The sequence below is a fragment of the Cyprinodon variegatus genome, unplaced genomic scaffold (assembly GCF_000732505.1).
Source record: "Cyprinodon variegatus isolate N-32 unplaced genomic scaffold, C_variegatus-1.0 Scaffold51, whole genome shotgun sequence".
In the NCBI taxonomy this organism is placed as follows: domain Eukaryota; kingdom Metazoa; phylum Chordata; class Actinopteri; order Cyprinodontiformes; family Cyprinodontidae; genus Cyprinodon; species Cyprinodon variegatus.
Window position 1 is genome coordinate 1,551,753 of NW_015150504.1, and position 25,769 is coordinate 1,577,521.

Genomic DNA, 25,769 nt, shown 5'->3' on the forward strand with positions numbered 1-25,769 from the left:
CCAGGTATGCAGAGCAGGCTGAGTATTTTATTTTTATTTTATACTCATATTTTAATATACTTGGAGCTGTGATATGGAGCTGAAATACAAAGCTGTCTGTTAATGGCCATAGGTTTGCATCAGCATGCTTTGTTCTTGATTGTTTTCCTCCCATCCACCAGCTGAGGGTTTGGGCAGCAGAGAGCGCCTTCCTATTGGCCATGCAGCCGCAGAGGGACATTCAACTGTCCCATCCCAGGAAGGCAGCGCGGAGGCGGGGCGGCCGGGGACTGTGAGCGGCTGGCTCTCTGTGGGGCTCTTTATCATGCCGAACTGATTCCTTTCTCAGACTTTGTGGACTATTTTAACCCCATCATTCAAACCAAACATTTTACTGTGAGGAAGCTCCTGCTTTATATTTTGATTTTTGTTTTGGGTTTGGAGTGACGGACCCTATGTGACGGACCTGCGCCGGCTGAGGCGCTCCGGGGCCAAACAATACTAGATCACAACAAAGGACACAAGGTGAGAAACTACTCCGATTAAATAAAAAACACTTAAAAACGACGAGTATGAATGTAACCACCTGTCACTCTGGAGGAAAAATGACGTTTTGGTGCAGTATTTTATTTTTTTAATGCATGATGCTTTTCTTAACACTTTGCTTATAGTAAATGAGCGTCTTTAAAACGATGAGTGATGAGTATTAATTCACTTTTCTTGCCAATTCATTTTTTTTTTGTCTAAGTTTGATGTGAATCTACAGACACAGGAACTGTTTTTCAGGTCAGCTGACTCCTGAATGTCAGCTGGATAAAGTGTTGACATATCAACACCAGTCCTATGCTGATCATTATTTATTTTGGAAAAAAAAAAACTAAGAAAAACCGTGAAAAACTTCCAAATAAAGAAGCAACAGTCCGTTTCTTCTGAGTCCATTACAATAATACTCTGACCAGCTGCCTTTCTCTGGATGAATATCCTGTTTCCTGGACTAAACATACAATAGGATACAGCCAGGCGTGTGATATCCTGCCACATCTAGCAGATAAAAACACCCCTCAAAATATACACATACAGGGGTTTGCCAAAATGTTCATATCATTTATATTTTTAAACATTTAATATGTTAAAGCGCTAAACCAAAGTACATTATGACAACTTAATGAGATAGACCAACACAAAGTAATGTACCGGTATAAATATGCAGTAGGAGAAAAATATATTCAGTATTCAGCTCCCTTTAAAATGATACTCCTAAATAAGAACAGTACATGTGCCAAATAGGGCAAGAGCTGCAATATTTTGGCTGAAAACTCTGATGTATCAATTACAATCAATCTATATTTTCTATAACTTTTTTATTTATTTTACATGTTCATAATAGCCAAAACCCTTTCGCTGAGCATTTGCATCTTAATTACCAAACATCTATATCAGGTACTGGCATCAAGGGGCAGCTAAAGTCAATCCAGTTTGTAAGATTTATTCTACTGCTAATGGACAGGAAAGGATGGCTGTTATAACACAACGTTCAAGTGAATGTTGTATCCAGGAAGCTCTTTTTGATTGCTGTGATTTAATTTTACACACATTGTTATAATGGTGATATAATTTGATAAACTGTGCAGCTTTAGATGACTATATTGATAACCTTAGTTTGGATGAGGTATACACTGACCAAAGGAAACAGATTTTCTTAATTTTAGTGGATCTGCAATTGGTCAAAACTTACATGTCAAAAGAGATTTTTTTCTTATCCCTATCAATAAAAGGTCTGAAAATCACCCACTGCCAAGGATAGTGCTCTCATATAATTTTAAGAGCACTATTCTCTACGCAGTTTAAATAAATTTGTTTCGTTTCAAGAGTATTAATGTTTTTTAGTAAAGATAGTACTGAAACATTGAAGGTTCGCCCCTAGTTTGGACCCATCTCCATGGTAATAAGTGGTGGTGAGTAACGCTCTGTCTTACCAGGGAAGGAGAAGCTAGCTGAGTTTATTGGGAATCTAACCAGATCTAAATACAGGTTAGGGAATAGAGCCAAGAGAACTGAGAAATTGTTGCAATTAGTGCGGCAACTAATGGTTATTTTGCAAATAAATTAATCTGTTGATTATTTTTTTCAATTAATCAAATAATAATTGGATAGCCAAATGTTCCTTAAAGAAAACTTTTGCTTTTCCACTTGAGGAGTTCTGGATAGAGCATATTGACAGACAAAAAAGATTTTTATCTTAAATGTGAAATGTTTACCTATTTATGTATTTTTTTTTTTACAATTTTTGCATAATTGCTGCTCTAATTGGGTTGCTCTCTCAACTAAAAGCACGTTTTAGAATCTCAACACTGAAGTTAACGATTAATCAATTAGTTGACGTTATTAGTTATTTCAATAATCAATTAATCATGATTCAGCACTAGTTGCAATACTTAAATATGGATGTCTGTAGGTGCTTTATATTGATTCTGATTAAACCTTAAAAATAACATAAAACAATAATTCAGTAGAGAGTCCAAGCTGGTGTAGAGATAAGTCAGAAGACAGACAGCTGTACATAAAGCCAAAAGTGGTAATCATTCATGTTTTTTTGATTTGTCCAATAAAAATCTCAACTTGCCGGTAATCTCTGTTGAAGAATTAAAATAATCAAAATAAATATTTTCTTTGTAAAGTGGTATGAATTGAAAACACGTTGAGATGTTGTCTTCCTGTCACAGCCTCAGGTCTGAGAAAACACAGAGACAGGAAGATGTGAGAGAAAGATACAGAACAAAGGCCGAGGCTGCCTTTCTTTGTGTAGGTGACTATTTGTGTTTCATAGGAGCAACATGTGCTGCCTCTTTTTTATCTGGCTGTCGGAGGGACTAAATACAAATGCAGCTCCGCTTTTTGTGTTGACTCTCAGTCTGGGATGTTCCTCTTTTTTTTAATGAGGTCAGCGCTTCTGATTCAATAAAGCTATCAACTGTTACAGGCAGTTCCAGCTACACCGCTCAGTTTGGCACATGGTAGCCAGGGTTTTATCTGTAAAGGTGTGTTTAGGAGCATAAACATTCCACCTGAGCAGTGTGACTGGAGCTGATGAAGTGTTCCCACCTTTCCTCAAAAGCCTTGTTTAGTGTGAGAAGTTGATCATCAGCATTTTCCCCTGGCTTTCCCACATATTGTTGTTAATAGGATCTTTGTTCAGTTTTGGATGAGAGCCTTTGCTGGTTGGGTATATGATACAGCACCTATGCTGGTCTGCAACATTCAACACTAGCTGTAGTTCAGGTTGGACTGGTTATGCGTGTAAATGTCCTCAACCCAGAAAGATCAAGCCCTTGATTGCAGCCTGTGTCAGATGATAGGTATGTACGGTAAAAATTGCTAGTTGTATAAGGAACTTAGTTTTAAGCAGATAATTAAAAGTAGAATTCAGCATTCTGCTGGTGCAAACTAAAAATGTTGGAAACATGGCTTGAATAAAATTTAGAGCCAAAGCATCCTAAGATTTTTTTTTACAATGTAAGAGTTCTGTAGGTATGAGAATCACAGATACTTTTAGGAGTCCAAACAATTCACCTATTGTAACAAAGTTACTGTACAGCAGCATGAGCCAACAACAATGTTAAAAGAAAAGGAAATACATATTTTCAGGTATAAAATAATTTTTTTTTACAATAATATCCGCATTATAATTTAGAGTACTATGATTGTGTACTAGTGCAGCAAATTGAAATATAATAATTTAAAAAGCCTTCACTGTTTCAACAATTATAAGATGTGAAGATAGTTTATCAATTTATAGTAATTATTACTCATTAATGGGCAGCCTTTGGAGATGTGAAGAGCAGCAACTGATTCACCTTTTGCACAGAATTACAACAGTGGCATCACATACAGGTGTTTGTCCTGCAACCTGACAATCCCCAGTTTGAACCTAGCTCCGTACGTCACAGTCTTTTGGGACAACACTTCACCCGAATTGCGAGGGTGCCTGTGCTGTGGACGAAAGCCTTGCTTCAATCTGGAAACCCCAGGGCAGATGTGGCTAAAAATGTAGCTTGCATAGTGTGTGAAGTTGTGCATAAATGGATAAAGAGCTGAAATATATGGCCTTTTAATACTACGAAACATACTAAAGTATCTGTTATAGGAAAATCTGCTGTCATTATTAAACAAGTAAATATTTATTTGTATTTGGGTTTTTAAAAAAAATGTTATTTAAAGAGGAAGCATAGATTCTTGTATAGTATACTAATATTTGTGGAACATTATAATAAAACTAATGCCTTGCAGCAAGAAGGTTCCAGGTTTGATTCCCGGCCCAGGGTCTTTCTGCATGGAGTTTGCATGCTCTCACCATGCAGACAAGGGTTCTCTCCAGGTTATCTGGTTTCCTCCCACAGTCTAAAAACATGTCTGTTAGGTTGATTGGCTTCTCCAAATTCTCCTTAGTGCCTGAATGTTTGTTTGTCCTGTTTGTTTCTGTGTTGCCCGGCAATAGACTGCCGACCTGTCCATGGTCAAGGATCCAACGAGCCACTTGTGGTTGTGAACCGCAGGTTGCTGACCCCTGGTATAGTTAAGGAGTTAATTTAACTTCCTTCATATGGCAGTGGCAAGAATACATCTATTTGCCAAAGTCAACCATATTCTAGAGTTTTCTGAAGCAAGTCAAGAGTAATTCTAACCTACACAGAATACTCTGCAATAACAGAAAGCTGCACAAGGACAGCATTCAGTTTTTTCAAATTTCCAAATCCCCTAAAATAGAGGACTTTTCTCGAAACTCTTTAAATATACTCATTTATTTATACATCTCTGTTGTCTAAATTGATCATAAATAGTTTAGCGTAATAAAGACAATACATTGTAGAACAAAACTTGTGAAAATTTGTGGTTACAAAAAAAAACACAAAAAAGCCTGGCAGTTGTAGCTGTTGTTTTAGGGCAGTTGATCAATTGTTTTGGTCTGACTTCTGTGTTGATTACTGATTTTTATTGCACAATCTGGTTGTTGCTGCTCTGAGCACCTCTGGGCTTCAAAGCAGACTGATCAGAGAGCTGAAGAGCAAAGTGGGACTGGAGCAAATGGGGGCAAAATCCGGATCAGAGGGAAAGTAGGCACAAGCAAGTGTAAATCCGGGGTTAATTGCCCTGCCATCAGACCACTAACCTACTTTCAGATTAATGAAGACAGATTATTCTGTCATTTACAGAGTAAAAGTGTTTGTACCTATATTGTAAAATTACTTCTATGAATTTTGAAAAAAAAAAAGAACATACATACAGAAGACCAAATTTTGATAATATTTAGACAAAGTAATATAGATGTATATCATAAATGACCAAAAAAAAAACGTTATTAAAAGCCATTCTTGATGTTTCAGAAGATACACTTCAATAATCTGTTCAGACCAAAGTTTCTCAGCCTGTGTCCTGATGCACAGGAACCAACAGCTGCATTGACTAAGATTGGCAAAAAAGACAAAAAAGTTTGTAAGCAATCAGGCAGAGCTGTATAAAGCTGTAAAATCAAAGGAAATAAAAGGATTTTTTGCTTCACCAGATTTGAAATTGCTGTTTATTTCATGTTTGTATACTCTATACTCTATATTTTTGTTGGCTTTGAGGCTTTGTTTCCGAAACTGCTTTATCAAGAAAAAGATTCTCTTAGATTACTAATAGAAAAAACACAAACACAAGATGTAAAAACATTGAAGGCTCTCAACTGGACCAACAGGGATGTTGAGGATTACGCTTCCTGTCTGAACCCTAGTTTGGGGTCATGCACTCAGAAAAGGAGGGTTGGGGGTTTCTCTACTCACTATCTTTGTGGGTCACCAGTAATCTATAGGTTTAGCAGTAAAAATCAATTCAGCATGTGCTGAACAAAAAGGTTAGATGCATTCACAATGAAATGCTTTATTTATAAATGGTTATATTCCTCTGGAGTTTTTCTGCTGCATTACAGCTGCAAACATGACCCGCTGTGAAAGTAACACCAACAGGAATCAGTTCCCTTATTGCAGAAGCTCAGCAGAGAGCTGATACTTCTTTTCTTTTCTCTTCCTTATTTCATGTCTGCTTTGTGTCCTCAGACAGGACACAAAGAGTCTGGGTCTTATTTTTTTGCTAAACAGAGACCATGAATATTTATTTCTCTATTCTTTTCTTGTTTTAAAATGTATAATAGCAGAGCAAAAAAAACAACAACAGCTAATTACTTTCATCTGATGAATGTACAAGTCTTACTTTTTGTTTGATTTCAAGTGATTCTATAATTTAGTGTGTGGCTCTGTGGGGATGCTTAGATTTGCCCTGAGGGTTTATGTCTCCTCAGAATAAAGTACAGGCCTCCTCAGAGACCTTTTTTAATCTAAGAAGAGACCACATTAAATGAAGTTCAAATCTGCTTAGGAAAAGCTATTTGACAGTTTGCAGACAAATATTCATTCAGATTCAGAAATGAGCCAACATCACGATGTTCTTTAAAAATGAACCCAATAATGGGGTCATAGGTTATCCGTGTGGATCAGTGACTTTTGACCCATCATATGATTCTATAAATCACATTTTTTAACTATATTTCCAGTTAAGCAAGCAGTGAATATCAGGGAGGGCTACCAGTTGCATCCAGAGGCTGAGTCAGTTCAGAGAAATGAATAAGAAAAAGAGTTTTAAAAATTATAACTGTAATTTTTGTTTTGTTTTGCAAAACTGTGCATTCATGTGTTTCCCATAAGGATTAAGATGATTAAAAAAAAGAAGATTTTAGTAGACATGATGCACAGATCAACTTAACTGATTAACTTTTGGTGTATATATATATATATATATATATATATATATATATATATATATATATATATATATATATATATATATATATATATATACTAAATTGAACTTTTACTTATTTTACCTGCTCGTTGATTTTGATGGAGCCTTTGAACCTCCTCTGAAAATTTAATTGTTTTCTACATTGTTGGTTTTCTGGTTGGCTGGTAGATCTAACAGGATACTTTCACTTTTCAGAAGGTTGCTGTTTTTTATGCCATGGTATTCTTTCCCAAAAGTCTTCAAATCATTTCTGTTTTCTAAAAAGAAAAAAAAAATCTGTGTATTTACCCACATTGGTCAGCAGTGGTTAGTGCTACAGAAGTCTCCCACTGAAAGTTCTGGGTTATTTCCCCTCCCAGGGAAGATTCCTGTTTTCTCCATTTATGTTTAATGGCTCCCATTGTTGTTCTCAATATCAGAGGGATGTCAAAGACTTGGTTTCTCCTTTATTTTTGAAATTGTTTAGTTCAGGGCATGATGTGTTGGTTTACGAGATGTTATAGTCTACTTCATGCTGTTAGACAGGTCATTTTAATCAAATGGTAAACAGATTTGTGTCACTAGTAAAACTGAACAAAACAATTTAGTGAATCACAATTAAATCATGATTTGAAAAAGGATGGAGATTTGACTTGACAGACACAGCTATCATTTTAGAATTACATTTTGCTTTTACTAAGGTTATCTTTCTCTGGTTTTTATAGTTCTCTTGATGTTTCGGAAACTTTACTCAAAACATTAATTTCATAGCAATGCTGTTTACATTTTTATGGCAATAGAATATAGATTTATTTGCAGCACAGGTGTGTGGGTGGGTATAATTTAAACAAGGAAAATACAAGAGCTGAACCGGCTCTCCTCATATGGTTTAACCTTTTGCCTGGAGCAAAGGATGGAAGTTTGAACTTGATAAATCTGTATTCAGTGTTAGACTCCAGGATATCCCTGTTTGTCTGCTTGTCCTCCTCCTCCACATCTGCACATCATTCTGTGACTGGAAAATAGATGCTGTCAGGCTTAAAAAAACACTAACAACAATAGGGGAACTTCTTCCACCTCTGTTTGTGCTGCTGCTGCTGACTAGCCCGAGAGGTTTTGGAGAGATGGAAGGGGAGGGGTTATTTTTCACATTTTGTTGGATATGAGCCTCTCTCCATCTATCCATTGTGAATGCTGTCATTTCATTGTATGTTCTTCTTGAATACACACTGTGAACACATAACACTGGGTAGTATTGCGATTGTGCTTAAAAAGCCTGATTGTACTGATCAAGGAGAGGCGGCCTACATGGCAAACAAGTAGATGAAGGGGATGGGAGTACCAGGTCAGAGCTGCTATTATTACCCTCTCAGGTTTGAAAAAAAAAAGAAATGCTCTATGGTTGAGAGTCTGTAAAAAACAACCGTGCTTCCACAGCAGACATACCCCGCAGCCTCATATCCACCATGATCAATAGTGTGCAGCTCGTAAAAACCCCATGTGAATGCTTCATAGATCTACTGCCTAGGGGATGAATACACAGAGATTGTGAATAAGCTCTGGGAAACACTAGAAAAGCCCCCGTTTTTATATTCCAGGCTATTTAGATCAGTTTGTTCTTCTTTGGTTCTGTTTTTTTAAAGGCCTGAATGTTTATATCCCATCATCGATGTGGGGTCACCCCAGGTTTAGCTTTAGCTCGGCTCTTAGTGGAATACAACGACACCACAGCTTCCATCGTTTGCAGTCAGGAAGGCCAGAAATCATCCAGCTGTAGTCACATTGGAGATTGGGTTGTGGAGGAGCAGGGAAGTGTAGAAAGTCATTATCACCTGCCCTGTGGACCAAAACCGAGCTCCCCGCTGATCCACTCTGACCTGGCTCACATCTTAGACAAGGACAAAGTTATAAATGTTAGCTGAAATTTAAAGGAAGAGGAATGAGTTGGGCATTTTGAACAAGATTATAAAGGTATGATATGTTTCACATTGTTATGCTTTCAAATATTACCTAAGTTGGTATAACCTAAGTTTTGAAATCATATTACTGACACAGTTTATACCACCGTCTCGCACCTGCACATTGATGTATAATCCTTCCTGCTTTTATGTGACACCGTTTGAAAAGTCTAGTGTTAGACTTAATGGTTATAAATGTATTTATTTATTTTCTGTGTGTACAGACTTTAGACATTTGAAGATGCATAAAGAAAAGGAGGAGTTTTTTTCTTTTGCTACAATAAGATAGCTAACTTGTTTTATTTGTAAATATTCTGTTACACTTGTTTCATCAGGTGTTAATACACAGATAAATACAGATTTAAAAAAGAACTTTTGATTTATTATTGAACTAAAATCAACATTGTTAAAGAATATTTAAAGGGGATTAAAATTCAAAGTTTCAGACTTGGGACTTGATTTTAAATTTACCCATCTTTGCTGGAGACTCAACTCAGGGCTTGAGAAAAAGAATTAAAGTCTTAGCTAAGACTTCGAAACAATGAATTAGTCCAACATCTGTAAAGAAATGTATCTACCAATAAAAACATATGTATTGATGTTACTTCAAAAATTAAATATTAATTTGACAATGTTATATAAAATATTCATAATCATTTAATTTAGATTCAAAGATTTGAAAAGAGACGCTATGAATAAATGTGTCAGAAGTTACACAGCTATAGATATTTTGAGTTAAGTTATCTCAATGGGAGGAGTCAAGTATCTCGGGGTCTTGTTCACGAGTGAGGGACGGATGGAGCGTGAGATCGATAGACAGATCTGTGAGGCATCGGCAGTGGTGCGATCGCTGTATCGGACTGTTGTGGTGTAGAGGGAGTTGAGTCGGGGGAGCAAAGCTCTCGATTAACCGTTCGATCTATGTTCCCACCCTCGCCTATGGTCATGAGATCTGGGTCGTTACTCCTCCATGTCGAAATGAGTCAACTGAGGTGGTCCTGGTATCTATTCTGGATGCCTCCTGATCGACTCCCTCTGGAGGCGTTCCAGGCATGTCCTATTGGGAGGAGGCCTCCTGGATTTTCTATATCAGAATAGCTTTTAAACCTGTAAACGTTTGTATTTTTCAGTAAATGGTTTGTTTTTAGGGAGCCAGCTGATTGATGATGTTTAGCATCAGGTAACCGAAGAAGAGATGACTCCCTTCTCCACAACAATAGAAAGCATCACAGTATATGACTTTAAATAATGGTAATTTAAAGGAATCATATAATGAAAAGTATTAGTGGTGTTAAAACCACTGCTGTTTAGAACCATGTACCTGGATCTGGTAACTGGCCCAGATGTTTATGGGACTGATTTACTCTACAATTCTGTTCTGTTGCTACAGCAGCATGCTTCAGGTTCTCATTTACGGAGGTATGCCAAGCAACCGCTGGGGTTACGTTACAACGGCAAAATCAGTAATGTGACTCTCTTTAACCACGTCGAGCCTTCATCAGTCTGAAATGAATGATGTCAGGATAATGTTTGAAGACTGGAAAAGAAACCTGATATGGGGGTGGTGGGTTGGGAGCAGCTAGAACAGGTGTTCACCACGCATGAAAGAAAGATGAGAGCAAGTGTCCTTAAGCTAGGGGTCATAATTGTCAAGCTAATGAGATTGTCACTGGTGAGAATTTTATATTTTTTTTAATTACATTTTAAAAGTTTAAAATGGGTCAATTTTAATTCAGCCATAATGGATATTTTTTCCAGAGCATCACTACAAAGTGGGCTGAGGGTATGATGGCTTCTGTTTTCCCAAACAGGTGTATTAACTGTGAGCTATTGTTATAGAGGACATTCACCTTCCAAAAGTTCCACTTTTGATGTCGTTCCATATAAAATTTAATTAAAGTCTTGATGATCAACAAAACAAGTTTTGACAATGTGAGAAATGTTTTTGGTATTGTTTATAATCAGCAATACCACCTTAAAAATCCACCATTAATGCAGTTTTTGCCAGTTTTATTATTGTTAAACAATCAATTGCGGTAATAACTGAAACAGATGAGGTCTGCAGTGCTTTAGATGTAGGAGTAATTTGGCAAGCCAACGTCTCCTTGGAAGATGTGCATGAAGATTCCCAGTCATCCAGGATATGGCGATTGTAGCATGTACAATACTGCATATATATTCAGTAGCAACTGTAACCAATGGACTACCAAAAGTCTAAATTCGGCTCAGAGGAAGATGTTAAGCTTAATAATGCGTAGATGTGCTGTATTGTGCTTTTTTCAGTGCTTGTAATAATTATTTACAAAATATACACATTGCATCAGGGGAAGAAAGAAAATATTGACACAGATTATCAACAAAAAGCAACACATCAAAGTTCTAAAACTTCAAAGATATTTCATATTGTGCAAAATGGCACCGTTTTTTTTATCAATCCCACAGTTCAATAATTCTTGGTTTGGCCGAAACAAGAGAGAGTACATTTCTGAAAGCAAGGTCTTGACACTTTCCTTTCAGGTTCGGGCTTCATCCTAATTAATGATCCTAATTGCTTAATACTTTTTAAACAACTGCTGTAGGAGTGTGAATATTTATTTATTTCAGACAATAATATTAGTAACAACATAACACATTAGTGTCATTTTCGAGTGAATGTTCCCTAAATTGATTAGATGCATCTGAGAAGTTGCAAGGTTTTTTTTTTTCTTTTTATTGTTCTGGTAGATCAATGAAGGTAAAACTCTATAGAATAGTTCAAACATATTTAAATCATTATTTATGTTACCGAGTGGGAAAATGTTTTCACATTTCTTGTGTCTATTTGTTTTTGCCCAAGTCACATCCAGATTTCACCACTGTTGGACATTAAAAGTATTTGGATTCTATTTTACCCCAGCCCAGGCTACTTTAGAAAGCTGTTTCCCCTAAGAATTTTTTAGCAATGTTTAAGGCAGCCTTTTGTGTCTACTGTTTTTGATTGGTGTCTTTGATGGTTTTGTTCTGGGTTTTTTTTCTTTGATGCTAAAGCCTGTGTGGAAGAAAAAACAAACAAAACTACGAAGAAATCTGTAAGGTGGCAATTACTTTTTGAAGTACATTACTTTTGATGTTATGTTAATTTTATGCACTGATTGGGATATGAAGAAGTGTTACAGATCAATTATGTTTATTGCAGAATTAAACTAATACTATAAACTATCTAGATTATCTCTGCTGCAGGGCATATTCAGTAAAACAGTTTTTCCATCTGTCCTTTTGGTCAAAGTAACCTTTTTAGTTATTTAAACTAATCACATATGGGGTTTACTTGCGTGTGGAGCATTTTGTAACCAGTGCAACATTGAAAAGCCATAAGGAATTTTGCCCTGTTCAGCAGCTGTTTCAGAATAAGTCTGAACATGTAAACAGCAGTTTGACTGAACATAAAACACTCTAGTCACAGAAAAGTAGGAACAGATGCTTCATTTTTTAACTTTTTGCTACACAAGCTCTGCCTACTTTTAAACTCCACTAGGCTCTTGGTTTCATTGCGCCTCTGACAGAGTATAAAGACTTCAGGCCTAAAGAAAGCTTTGTGTCCACACAGCAGGATATTAACAAAGGGTGTCAAGCACACTGGTGGCCGAACCCTGCTAAGATGCAGCCAACTCTTCCTAAAAAGCCTCAAAGCTTGTAATAACTATGGGAGCACCAGTGGTTTGGCAATGTACCTTCAGAGCACAGGTCTTGAAAGCTTGTGCATTTTCCACTACTTCACATGTGTTGTGGCGATTTGCACCGACATGTGGCATGTGGTCAGATAAGAGCATGTAAGTGATGTGATTATATGTCCAGTAAATTGGATTGAGAGTGATAAGCCAGAGGCTCAGAGATACGCAGATATGATTAGCTGCCTTAACCCTGCTAATTGGTGACTATGACTGCATAAAAGCTTCAGAGGTTTTGGTTTAATATAGCATCAAACGGGACCTTTAGCACCTCTAAACATGCATGAATTTTCAACAGATATTTCATTGAACTAACCTCTAAACAAAGACATTTTTAGATATTAGTGGTTTTATTTTGACTTGGGATGATTGTTATTGCAGCAGACTTTATGCGTATTGAAAGAGAAGACAGGTACCTTAACTGTGATTTCAAACATGTCTATGCCAGCTTGTTTCATTACAGACAGAGGCTGATGGCTAAAATAAAACGTTTGCAATTTTGCTGTTTGAAATGGAGCATTTCTGGTAACTGATTAGGCTGCAGGTCCTTAACCAATTAATAAAACGGAGTTAAACAAGGTGAGTTGTTTGAAAAAGATTTTTTTTATTAGCTACAAAGCTGCAAAATGCACAGGTATGAAATCTTTCCTAAATTTACAGCATTTTCTGGTTATATTTTCTTACCAATTTACTGATACTGAAGTACCGTGTCCTTGACATGTTTCTGTCTGCATTCAGTTGGGATGTGCAAGTTACTGGAGGTTTATCTTCTGTGTCCAAATCACTGTGCATAAGTTAAGCTGTGCAGCAGCCTACAGTTAGTTAGCGACTGTTAACGTCTGACATAAGGCTGGAGTCTAGTAACTTGCTCTGTCACAGCCAACTTCTCCCATTCAATCTAAGGAGTCATTTGATACCTCTAATTGTGACACTAATCTCTGTGCTCCTGATGGGCATTTCTCCAGTCAGTTCTTAGTGGTAAGCAGTTTGTACCTAGGCCCATATGTGGCTCTCACAAATGATATTAAAGCAGGGGTCTCAAATCCTGTTCCTTAAGATCTGCAGATTTTAGATGCCTCCCTGCTCCAAAACAGGACCTGAGTTGGAGACCCCTCTATTAAAGGATGGGCTCCTAACAACCCCATCCTCACACAAAGTCAAGGCCTCTGGGACTGGATTTCAATGTTTAAAGGTCAGACAGAATAAAGTTATAATCTAAAAGGATTACAGTGTTTTCCCCAGTAACAGTGTTGTCATTAGCTCAGCCTGATAGAGCTTAACAATAGCACTTTTAGAGAACATAACGGGATTTCTGTATTTCTGACAGGTCAACTGTAATATGGCTTTATCTGGAACGTTATCAGTTTCTCTGTGTATCTCGAACATTTTATTTGCGTGTGTTCTTCTGATTTAAACTAATAGTGTTTCCTCTCTGAATCAATCTGGGATCTTTTCCTTGGACAATAGTATCTTGCTTTCAATGGCAGGGCTATAAAAAGCACATGGGGTTCAAACATATCCTCCTTCACTCAAATATGATAATAAAACCATTAACACAGCCTTTTATCCGTTTTCCATGAAGTCTCAGCGTGCTGTGATGCTCATCATAGCATCTGGGTTATGCGCACACATTGTTAGCCACAGCCTCTGACCTCCAGGGTGCCCCTGGGTGCCGTCATGCACAACAAGACAGGCCGACAAGAGATACCTCCGCTGACACCCTCTACTACAACCAATAGGTGGATGGTGGCAGCCTGAAGCCTTACCCCTATTCTGGCTTTAATTTCTTCACCCACCCCCTGCCTTGCCACACAAAGCTGAGCCTGACTGTACCTCTGTAACTCACACAAAGAGCTCCTCATGTGTTTCCTTTCATTTCTTAGAAGGAGCTTAATCACATGGTGTTAATTGGCTGCAATTAAAACAGCTTGTGGTTTCCAAAGCAGATGCTTTGAAAAAAACATGTTCTGTAAAATGGTAACCTAATACTAACAGACGTTCTTTTTGGCTCAGTTTTACAATTTAATGACATAGAATAAAACATAAAAATGTTCCTTTTGATTTGTTTGTTTCTAGTAATACTTAGAAGATGAATAGATGGGGCTGAAGTTTTTTAGACTGCTTAAAAATGAGAGCAGGTCATATTCAGCAAATCCTAAAAAGGTGGAGAGGCTCCATGCAGGATCTGTGATTGCCTTCTTTCATGTTTTATGAACTTAATCTGTAGATTTATATATTATGTATGTGTAGAAATCATCCTCCTAAGGGGTATCATAACCTCTGACAGCTGTGTCCATCTGTACCAAGCATGATAAGCATGCATGCATGCATCCATGGAACGGGCATCATAAGTTGTTCTGCAAGCGTGTTTGTGTCGGGCATAAGGTCGCAGAATGTCTTCCATTCAGCGTGTCAGCTGCAGTCTCCGTATGTGGCATATAGCTTGTCAGCTGCAGGACCGTGTGGATGACAGCTGTCTCCAACCCCCACCCTTTTAATTATTTTTTTTTCAGTTTCTCTTCCTGCTCTCATTCACTGGGAGGCCTTCTTAGATAATTAATCAGACATTTATTGTACAAGTAATTGGCATTCATTGTTGAAAATCTGCCCGAGGATGAGAAACTGATCATATTTGCAGAATGGTTGTTTGTGTCTTGTCCTGCCTTGTCATTCCCTGCAGAGTCAGACCTATTAACTCTGAACCTCAGGGGCAGAACAAGGCTTAGCTGTAACAACCTGCAGGGCGTTTTCTAAGTTAAACCTTCAGCTTCAGTCACAAGTGACATGAACCCCTATTAATGGTAGAAACAGGGAAGACGGGGAAACACTCCAGACAGAATCAATCAATTTACAGCACTTTCCAGTATATTGGCTCTTTGTCTCTAGGGACAAAGAATTAATATTTTGTGATACTCAATGTCCCCATCTACTGATAGAAGGATGGTAGTGCAGAATAAATATTCAAAAGCGGAACAAGTGCATAACATCCACAATGGCTGATCGGCAACTTGTTTGAGTGGTATAAGGACACTTTGAGAAGAATGAGGCTGTTATTTAAGGACCTTTGTATTTGCAATTGAGTCACAATACTTGGGATGACCACAATATGAAGTCATAGTGCTGCTGACTGCCTCTGTACCAGGCTCCAGACAAGAGGCTAAGACACAGATTGTGTAATGAAATACAAAGGCAATGGGTGGTATTGGAAGACATCCATCTTAAATTAAGCTGCCAGACTAGTAAATGGCAAAAAATATTCACTTTTTTCATTTTGTCACATTTTATTTGACATGTTATGTGAGGGAACAACACTTAGTTGCACACATTTGTAAATTTATACAAATGAAAATGGATTTATGGGGAAGTGGAACAGTATTTGTTTTTAGGCCTCCAAATCCGTACCTTGTAGAGCAACATTTTGCTTCCATCCGATATCATGAGATTAAAAATGTTGGTCCAGGTTTATTCAGACTTGAGGGTTTTCCTAAAGGATGTAACTTTGTGATAAAAGTTGACAGGGACATGTTCACACCAGTCCTTCAGAAAGTTACGGCAGTGTTTTTCCTGCTAGCTAGATGAAAGTATGTGCAGCATCTATTGGGGTTGTCTTCTAGTACTGACCTGTATTAGATTAAAAAAAGAATCCTCACAGCAGGATGTAGCCATCACTATGTTTCACTTTAGTGACACTTTGTTCATTGTGACGAAACTTTTAACTTTTTTTACAAGTAATGTTCTGTTACTCAGCCAAAAAGTTCTGATTTATTCCTATTTAATCTTCCATGTTTGCCGTAAGCTTTATTCTTCTAAAGACTTTTCTCTTAACAATGTGTTTCTTCTTGCCATCCTCGCTTAAAGCCTAGATTTGTGGATTGCATGACAATTAAGATTTCCTCTAAATTGATTCGCCCACCTGAGCTGATTGATATCTAAAACTCTTCCAGAGAGCCTTTTTTGCTACAGAAATTAGTTGACATTTTTACTCTGAAAAACCAAGATATCTATATTAATTTTATTTTCGATACCTAATTTCTTTAAAGTTCTTATCTGCCGTTATCTCTTTTTTGCAGTCACTATGCTGCTTTAAGTTCTATGATTTACAGCATTCAAAATATGATTTTTTTGCCATTTTGCTGTGAGCCATAATACAAATTCAGCTTATAATTTATCACACTGTGCATGAAAAGAAGTGGTTTCTGTAAAATATGTACTTCCTACAATTTTTTAATGAAACAACGTTAGCAGGCTACACAGTGTTGCAGTTGGTAGCACTGTTACCTAGATGGCTTAACTCCTGATCTGGGGTCTTCTTTGGGTGGGTTTCTTTAATTTTTTCTCTGGTTTTCTCCAGGTACTGTCACTTTCTCCTAAAGTCTAAAAACATAACTGCTTTTATCGGTTACTATAAACTGCTATTCTGAATGAGTATGAAAATACATGGTTGCTTTTCTGTGTGGCTCTGAGATAAACTTGCTTCCTGTCCAGGGTGTAGCCCACCTTAAGACCTGTTCTTGAAGCGAGACATTTTCCTTGTAACTGTAACAATAACCTCCTTACTAATCTGCTCTTCCATTTTTATAGTGCATTCCTTTCTGACTCTCATTAACCTCTCTGGTGTGTAACACTGGAAATAGACATAATCTGTGACTCTACCCTTGTATGCATCACATGTAAAAGTTATCCTACCTGTATTTAGTAATCCTGTAAATTGCCTTTGGATTTTTTCATGTGTGGCTGTAATTTTTTCCCGGTGTCGGTGTAAAAATCTTGTTGGGATGTGATGTACAAATTGGGCCTCCATAGCAAAGTAGGTCTTTTTCTCATGGACTTGGACATTTTTAAACTTTCCAATAAACTTTGTCATTAGGAAGTTTCTGCCATGATAAGTTCCTTGTCATGGCAGAATATGGTCACATTTTTCTTTTTTGGCCTTTGGGTGAGATTCTGCAATATTGTCTCTTTTAGAAAATTAAAGTTAAAGTTTTTGAAAAGATCCGCCCTGTCCACTTAAAAAAAAAATGCACATGCACAACGCTGTACCCGCTCCCGACAGGGAATGCCTATAAAACGTGTGCGAAAGCATGCATGAGCCCATTTCTCTTCATGCACGTTCGGTTTAAAAGTTGCTGTTTGCATCGCTCATACAAGCTTTCTTTCCAAAAGAAGATTTGCAATTTTTTCACCATGTCAGACTGACCACCTGTAACTGAAAGTGGGGACGAGCACATAGGATGGCATTACGTAAACAATAACATGTCACCAGAATGACTCAAAATTAGGACCGCTTATTTTTAAGGTTTCCAACTGGAAAACTAACATCCTCCACTTTACCTTTAGAATTCCAACAAGTAATATTCCATTAAATATTTTTTTAATTCTCGACTGTCTTTGAGTCTGAGGATCACATAAACAAATTTGAAAATTTCCAATTTCCGGATGAGCTCTTCCATAATTTTTTTCAGTGTTTAAATACGTTTGTTTTAGCTAAATTAGGTTCATAACACATTTTCTTATGAGATGCAGCTTTGCAGAGGAAGACGTCCAATTGTGATATTTTTTGTTTTTTAAATCAGAGCTCCCAGATGTTTGTTTATTGCCTCGTAGTTTCACTTTTATTTCTGCCATGTCAGCTGTATTCGCTGGCTCAGACATAACTGATTATTTTTAATGCTGCTGCAAGACACAATGTGTGGGAATGTCTGGTCTGCTCAGGAAATTGGTCCCACACCCTCTGCAGACAATGATATTTAAGCATGTGGAAAATGTGATTAAAAGTTGTTTTGCATTTACAGAAATGTAATTTATCAACACCCTGGCAATCCAAGTGTGTGGATTAAGAAGTCTAAAGGTTTGTTTTTGTGTGGATGCTGTTTGTGTACAGTTTTTTTATGTGGAGGGGCAGATGGAGCCTTTGCGGCAGGGACCTCTTGGTTCTGTCCTGCCCTCCCCTGCACTCTGAGGCACTGTTTTGGACCAGGGCCCAGGACCCAGCCTTAGGCACACTACTCCGCTCCAGCCTCTCCAGAGCGCCGACTCACACTGACATTACATCAGCTTGGGAGAAAGAGTGGTTCAGTGTTTGTGCTGGAGTGTAGATGCTCTTCACAGCTTGTTGCTTTAAAGGAAAAAAAAGTGGTCTGTAGACCAGTTGTTTGACTTGTTCCTGAGGATATGCAGTCTTATTACTAGAGGTAGAAGTAGTAGAATAGGAACCTTTAGGCAAGCATGGCTGTGCGCATCATACGTGGACTGGAAGACCTGGTAGCGTCAGGCAGCCAGCTTGTCTGGAGCCTGGCACATGAGACGCTAAGGACGTGGTACAATCGGGGGCTGATGCCCTGCAGGCGCCTCTTAGAATCCTGGTTCAGGATAGGGAAATGCTACCAGGTATGTCTCTTCTTAGAGTAAAGAAATCATTAATGAAATTTTTTTTTATTAGAGATCTTTTTCTTATGCCCTAAACTTTCCTTCATGTGTGTGTTGTGTTTATTGTTATAAGGACCAGGCTTTGTCTGAGTGAGTCACTAAATCTGATTTGTCTTTCTTTTCCAATAAAAGTTCCTCTGCTTACACATGTGGCAGTAATTTTGAGCGCAGTATGAAATGCTGTTTGATCTCAGTGTCTGGCCTAAGAGGAAAACTTTTAAATGTGTTGATGCTGAATCACCTGACTCTTCGCTTTTCAACTAAACCTGAGAATTGAAAACTGTTTTTTTTGATCATATGATGAAACCAATATCATCTGACCTGCCAACTTTTCCAGTATGTTGTCTGTAAAAGGCACTACCTGATACTGATTGTCATGGAGCTGTTTTTTATTAAATAAATAAATAGGTAAAAGGCTTATTTTAAATTTTGCTGTCAGGTATCCCTGGCTTTCTTCAAATTTCTGTTTACAATGGGCCTCTCAGAATGTAATCAGTAGGTACAGGTTACATTCCAAGCTTTACCCATCATCAGTGGTGTTCCTCTGGGCTCTGACTCCTGGTCCCATATTTAAGAAATAAAGCATACATTTTTTTATCATATGATGATAACGCTCAACCCAGCAGAACTGTTTGACCCTAAAGGCTCTCCTTTACTAAATGTGTAAAATTGAGTCAGGGTTGTCTGCTAACATTTTTAAATTTAATAGTGAAAAAACAGAACAACTAAACCAAATTTGGTTAAGGTAAAATGTCCTTCTTTTGACAAATCTATAATAACTTCTTCCTTATTTAAAAAGATATATGTGATTTTAAAATTTTCCTTAAAAGTTGAAGTTAAAGAGAGTTTTTCCTCTCCACTGTCGCTACAAGCATGCTTAGTGTGAGGGATTGCATTCGAGTCAATGAGTCGACGCAATCAACTGGTTTTCCTTAGATAGAAAACTTTGAATCAATTTCACTGTATGATCTGGTGAACTGTGAAGTGTCTTCAGATGACGTGTTGTGAATTGGAGCTAAATAAATAAACTGAATTGAATTGAATTGTAAATTTACTCTCAGTCTTCTATAAAAAAATATGAAAAAAAAACACAGCTTTGGCTAATAAATTAAAGTGTTCTCCTGTCTTTTCCATCCTTTTGACCAGGGACTCCCCCATCTGCTTAGATGGTTGTTTCTTTCCTTTAATAATGTGGAGAGATGGGTTGCAGAGCAAGTCACAGGTTGTAATAAAATCCACATTCAGGATACTAAATCAGTTAATAAATGGGCTCCATACTCAATATAACCAGCAGTCACTGAAAATGCTAAGACCCCTCTTTGTATCTTGGAGATCCTTGCTCTGTTCCTCAATTCAGCTGAAAGAGTGATATAGAAACCTTTCTTTACAAAATAATTCTGGTGCTTTTTGAGCTTCTGATACCATTGTTCATTCAGATTTCATGTAAAGACTTTTTGTAAGTGGTGGAATACTTTGTTTTTCTAGGCAAATAAAAAGTATTAGCCATCCTGATACAGTGCTTTGTAGAACTACCGTTTTAGTATGTCTCTACCACCTGTGTTTATAGAGAGACAGATGTTTATTTCCCCTTTTTATTCACAAAATATTTCAAGCTCATAGAAATTGGATGGAGATAATATATAAGCAGCAATTCTGGAGTCTGGAGTCCAAACCATACTTTGTTTCTCTGGCTGTATGTTTATGTTAGATCTCCCTCTGTAAGTCGAACATCTGTCCCATCTGAATTATTCACAGCCTCTAACTGGTTTGCTTCCAAGATATTTCATGTATTTAGCACCATTCATATTTGCATCTATGCTGTCAGCTCTGGCCAGAAGAAAAGCAATCTTGCAGCATGAGACTGCCACTAATATCTTTCATCATAGGACTTGTGCGTCCAGGTGACTATCCAGTACTAGTATTGCATTATTTATAGTATTTTTGATTTATGATAAATGTTAAACTTTCACCTAGGCTTCCGTTGCTTTATTTAAACAATTTAATTCTTAACAGTCTTTCATAAAGGCCATATTTGTGAAGTGCACAATTAATTAGCAGTTGTTTACAAATATATTTTTTGGGGAGTGACTAGAGTCAAGGTGTTCAGTTAAGAACAGCATCTGTAGGTGACTTTTCTGATTAAGTAAACATATTTAAAAAAGATTTTCATTTTTTTTTCTCCTTCCATTTCAAAATGATGTGCTACTTTGTTGATCTATCACAGAATACAAATAAAATACCTTGATGTTTGTGGTTCTAAAAACAGCCCCTGGAAAGGTTCCGTTGGTGTGAATACTTTAACAATTGACTTGTTGCTTAAAGAAAATAGGTTGCAATTTTGAGCCACAAGTCATTTTGAAAATGAATGTGGATTTTTGTTTTAGCCATTAACTCAAAATCATTATTGACAAAGTGCGTTCGTCTCTTTTTCCATTGATGGCTCTGGTTAGCAGTGGTCCGTCATTGGACTGGCACTAGGAGGAACGGTTGTGTCAGGGTCCTGCCCTTTGTTTAGGTTTATTTTTAGTTTCTCTGTAATTTTGTGTCTTTGTAGTTGTTTTCTGCCAGTGTTGTGTTTTTGTGTTACTCCCTGTTGCCCCCTTGTGCCAGTTTCCTTTCGCCTTGCTCCCTTCTAGTCACTTCTATCACTGCTCCGTATCAGCTGATTACCCCAGTCTTTATTCTGTTTACCATATATACTCTCTCTGTGCAGTTCTTCAGTGCCGGGTTCTTGTTGCCTCATTGCTTAATTCCCCGTGTGTTGTTTCTCCCTGGTATCTCCTGTTTGTTTTTTTTTCTTTGTTTTTTATTTTTTTCATTTCTTGGATTATTTCCTGGATTTGTGCTTCTGTTGCCATCAACTTCCCATTAAATCGGGAAACTCATCTCTGCATCCTCTTCCCTGCATTTGGGTCTTTATCCAGCTTCCATCAATACCAGTAGCTCATGATGTAAAGGCTGATTTCTGAAGAATCTCGTTAACAGAATTGTGTTTACCAAGATATATTATCATTATAGCACATAAATACATACTTTCTTCAACATTTAGAGCCTGGAAGCACAGAGCATTACAGAGCCTTTACATCTGAGACCTCGGGAAAATAGTTAGCATTATGCTAAGTTGGCATGACCGCTGTCAAGTTGTTGAATGCTGGTCACAGAGACGTCCTGTTGTGGTTTTGGGTGGTGAAAAATATGAAGTAGAAAAGCAGCTTGTAAACTATAAAGACATATTTGTTGTGGTGTTGAGAAAAACACGTCATAGAAACCAAGCCACAGGGCGTCCTCCACCCCTGTGGTCAAAGTAACTGGACTTCAATATAAAGCCGACTTTCCAGCACACAGACTAATTAGCTTAAAATCAACTTTTTTACTGTCAACAGAGAAATAAGGGACACTGTGGACACATTCTATGACAGCAGATGGCTCTATTAGTACAAAAAAAAAGAAATCAGTCTCACATTAAACATTAAAAGCACATCAGATATTTTGAAAGGGAAAGCCATTAGACTTTGGACAATTAACCTATTATATGTGTATGGAATATTAATGCTTTTACAGATACTTATGCAGATGTGGTATACTTTTTAATTGGACAATTTTGAAGCCCACTAAGGCTTGCTTTTTTTAATCTGTATGAAAAATATTTTTTGGTCATTTGGGGGTTTCTCTAATTGCACTAGTGGGATAGACTATCTATCCTTAACATTACAAGAAAAACTGAGTGAGCCTTGAGGCAAAAGGCATTGTGTTTCCATTTGTTTCATCACTAGAGGAAAAGAGAGGAGGATGACGAAAAATAAGGACACATGGCCAAAAACCATTGTCAAATCTTTGAATTTTTGTAAATTAAAACAAAAGCTAATATATGGTTAAAGCCTTCAGTTAAAACATAAAAAATTAAAATTGGAGATTGTTGTTTTTTTTGTCTCAATGAGTGTACTTTGTTTTGCTCCCTTAGATGACAGAGGGCCGTGTGTCTCAGATTCACCTCCTTGGCGGCAGGAAGCTGGAGCTGTTGGTTCAGGTAACTTAACACTTGAGGTTAATTTTTAGGGAAAATATTATTCTCTTTGTTTAAACTCTAACACTTGTTGATCCGTTTCCCTTCTTTTTTCCTCTTTTTCCCTTGTATTTTCCTCTGACCCATCCAGCCTAAGCTATTGTCTCGAGAGCTGTTAGATCTGGTGGCGTCTCATTTTAACCTAAAGGAGAAGGAATATTTTGGGTTGTGCTTCGAAGATGACAAGTGAGTACATGTTTTCACATTAGAAATAACAATGTAGAAATTTAATTGAATTTCCTTCAATAAAGAAAGTCATTGGGGAGCTGCTGAGCTTGATTGAGGACATTGTCAGACAATGGAAGGGATATTTTGAGGATCTCCTCAATCCCACTGATACACATTCCATGGTGGCAGAAGAGACTGGTTGCTCGGGACTAGACTTAATCATCACCTTGCCTTAAGTCATGGAGGCAGTCAAAACACTCCACAGTTGCAAGGCGTCTAGGGTGAATGAGATCCACCCTGAGAACCTTATGTTGCTGGATGTTGTTGGGCTGTCGAAGCTGACTCACATCTTCAACACTGCATGGCAATTGGAGACTGGCATACTGGGGTGGTGGTTCCCCTGCCTAAGAAGTGGCCTATGGCTTATGCCAGGTTGTTGGATATGAGAGTTTGGCTGATTTCCGAACCTCAGCCCCAGGGGGGATCGGTGCGGGTTTTGTTCTGACCTGGAACAATGGACCAGTTCCATACCTGCTGCCGGGCCCTCAATGGGGCTTGGGAGTTTGCCCAGGCGGTCCAAATTTGTTTTGTGGGACTGCAAAAGGCATTTGAATGTGTCCCTAGTGGTGCCTTGTGGGGGGAGCTCCAGGAGAACTAGGGTCAGGGACCCTTTACTAGGGACCACCCAGTGGTTGTACAAGTGCAGCAGGAGTTTGGTCCACACTGCTGGCATTAAGTCAGACCTGTTCCTATCTATGGACAGGATTTCTAAGCACAGTCACAGGCCTGAAGGATATGATTTTGTGACCAGCAGAGTTTGTTCCTGCTTTTCGCGACTGAGACCTACAGCATGAGTTTATTTCCACCTGAGTATGAAGCTGAGGATCAGCTCCTCCAAGTCTGAGGCCATGGTTCTGACAGGAAATAGGTGGCTTGCCCCCTTCAGGTTTGAGAAGAATTCCTGGTAGAATTGAGGAGTTCAAGTATCTTGGGGTACTGTTCATGAGTGAGGGGGAAATGAATAAGCATGATAGATGAATTGATGCGGCTGCCACTATAATACAGATGCTGAACCCACCTGCTGTGGTAAAAAGAGAGTTCAGCCAAAAGGCAAAGCTGACGATTTACCAGTCAGGATATGTTCCTACCCTCACCTATGGTCATGAAATTGGGATTTTGACTAAAAGTATGAGATCCAGACTACAAACAGCTGAAATCAACTTTCTCTCCAGTGTGGCTGGGCACTCCTTTAGAGGTAAGGTGAAAAGCTCAACCATCAAGGAGAGTCTCAGAATAGAGCCAGTTCTCCTCCACATCAATAGGAGTCAGCTAAGGTGGCTTGGATGTCTTTTTCGCATGCCCCCTGAAGGCCTCCCTCTGGAGGATTTCTAGTTTCATCACACTGGTTGGAAGTGTCAGGGTGATTAGATTTGCTTCAAACTGGATATTAGCTCTTTAAGGCCCATTTGAAATTATCAGTCCCTGAGAACATCTAAACTTCCTCCAGCAGAGCTGGATGAGGTGTGTGGGAAGTCTACTGCTTCTGCAACAGATGTGGAAGTAAGCAAAACGATGAGGAGTACGATACGAGTATTACATTAGTGGAGCAGATGGATTTTCTTTAATAAGAAAGGATAGGGGTGGATATTGCAATATTATGTGATGTATGATTTATTTTCTCATTGCTGCTCAGCGGCCAGAACAACTGGCTCCAGCTGGATCGTAAAGTGCTTGACCATGCCTTCTCCAAGACTTCGGGGGAATTAGAACTCAAGTTTCTTGTGAGGTGAGCGTTGTAACTTTCAAAGCTTGCCTTATGTAACACCCAGAAGATTTAATCCAATGGTTTTGCATTTCCGTCTCAAAAATCTCTAAATACAGTGCTGTAAATGCTGCAGTCTAAAATCAGGATCACATCCAGAAAGACTGCAAAGGTGTGGCCAGCTAGGGGCTGCACTTTTCTATGCTACTTCACTTTTTCTCACATTGAGCCACAACCTCGTATGCATTCTATTGTCTGCTAAGTCACATCTGGTAAGGAGCAAGTAAAATGGAAATGAAACTTTTTGAAAATTACATTTGAGAAAAAGAAAAAAAGTGGACAGAGATACAGAGCCAATCTGAGTGTAAATACATAGCAGCATTAATGTAGATTAATTCTAGCAAAGTAGCATAAATCTGAATGGTCTTTGTTCCTTTCAATGATAGATATGAATGACAGGAAAAAGTCTTATGAAATTTAGATTTTGATTGCTAGCTTTGTAACCTTTTTGGAAGTTTGTGCTGGTATGTAACAATATCTATGGTTGCTTAAAACCAAACCCCATAACAGAATTTTGGATGTTATAGGGAAATCAATGGGTGATATGCATTACATATGGCACATTATAAAAAGCAATGCAATTAAATATGGATGGGCATTTTGAGAATTAATTATATGAATATAAAATTGAGGTTGTGTATCCCACCTTTTAAAAAAAAAACATTCCAATATATATTATGTTCAATCTAATTCAAACCTAAAGCATTTCCATTATGTAGTACAAGTGCTAGGTGGTATTTTTATTTGCCCCTTTAAGATCAGTGACATCTTTCAACCAGCAGGTGGCAGTGAGGAAACACAACTTATGTTTTGTAGAATGAAACAGAAGTCAT

At 37.9% G+C, this 25,769-nt stretch overlaps 1 protein-coding gene across 3 annotated transcripts in view; it reads left to right on the forward strand.

The window, feature by feature from the left end:
- Positions 1-268: 268 nt before the first annotated feature.
- LOC107082356 (FERM domain-containing protein 4B-like) overlaps positions 269-25,769 on the forward strand; it is a 54,313-nt gene continuing 28,812 nt past the window's right edge. For all 3 annotated transcript variants that reach the window (XM_015370998.1, XM_015370999.1, XM_015371000.1), the window contains exons 1-4: positions 269-504; positions 22,845-22,910; positions 23,038-23,132; positions 24,808-24,900. In XM_015370998.1, the coding sequence (XP_015226484.1) occupies positions 22,845-22,910; positions 23,038-23,132; positions 24,808-24,900 (254 nt within the window). In that variant the 5' untranslated portion in view covers positions 269-504. The remainder of the gene's footprint in view (positions 505-22,844; positions 22,911-23,037; positions 23,133-24,807; positions 24,901-25,769) is intronic.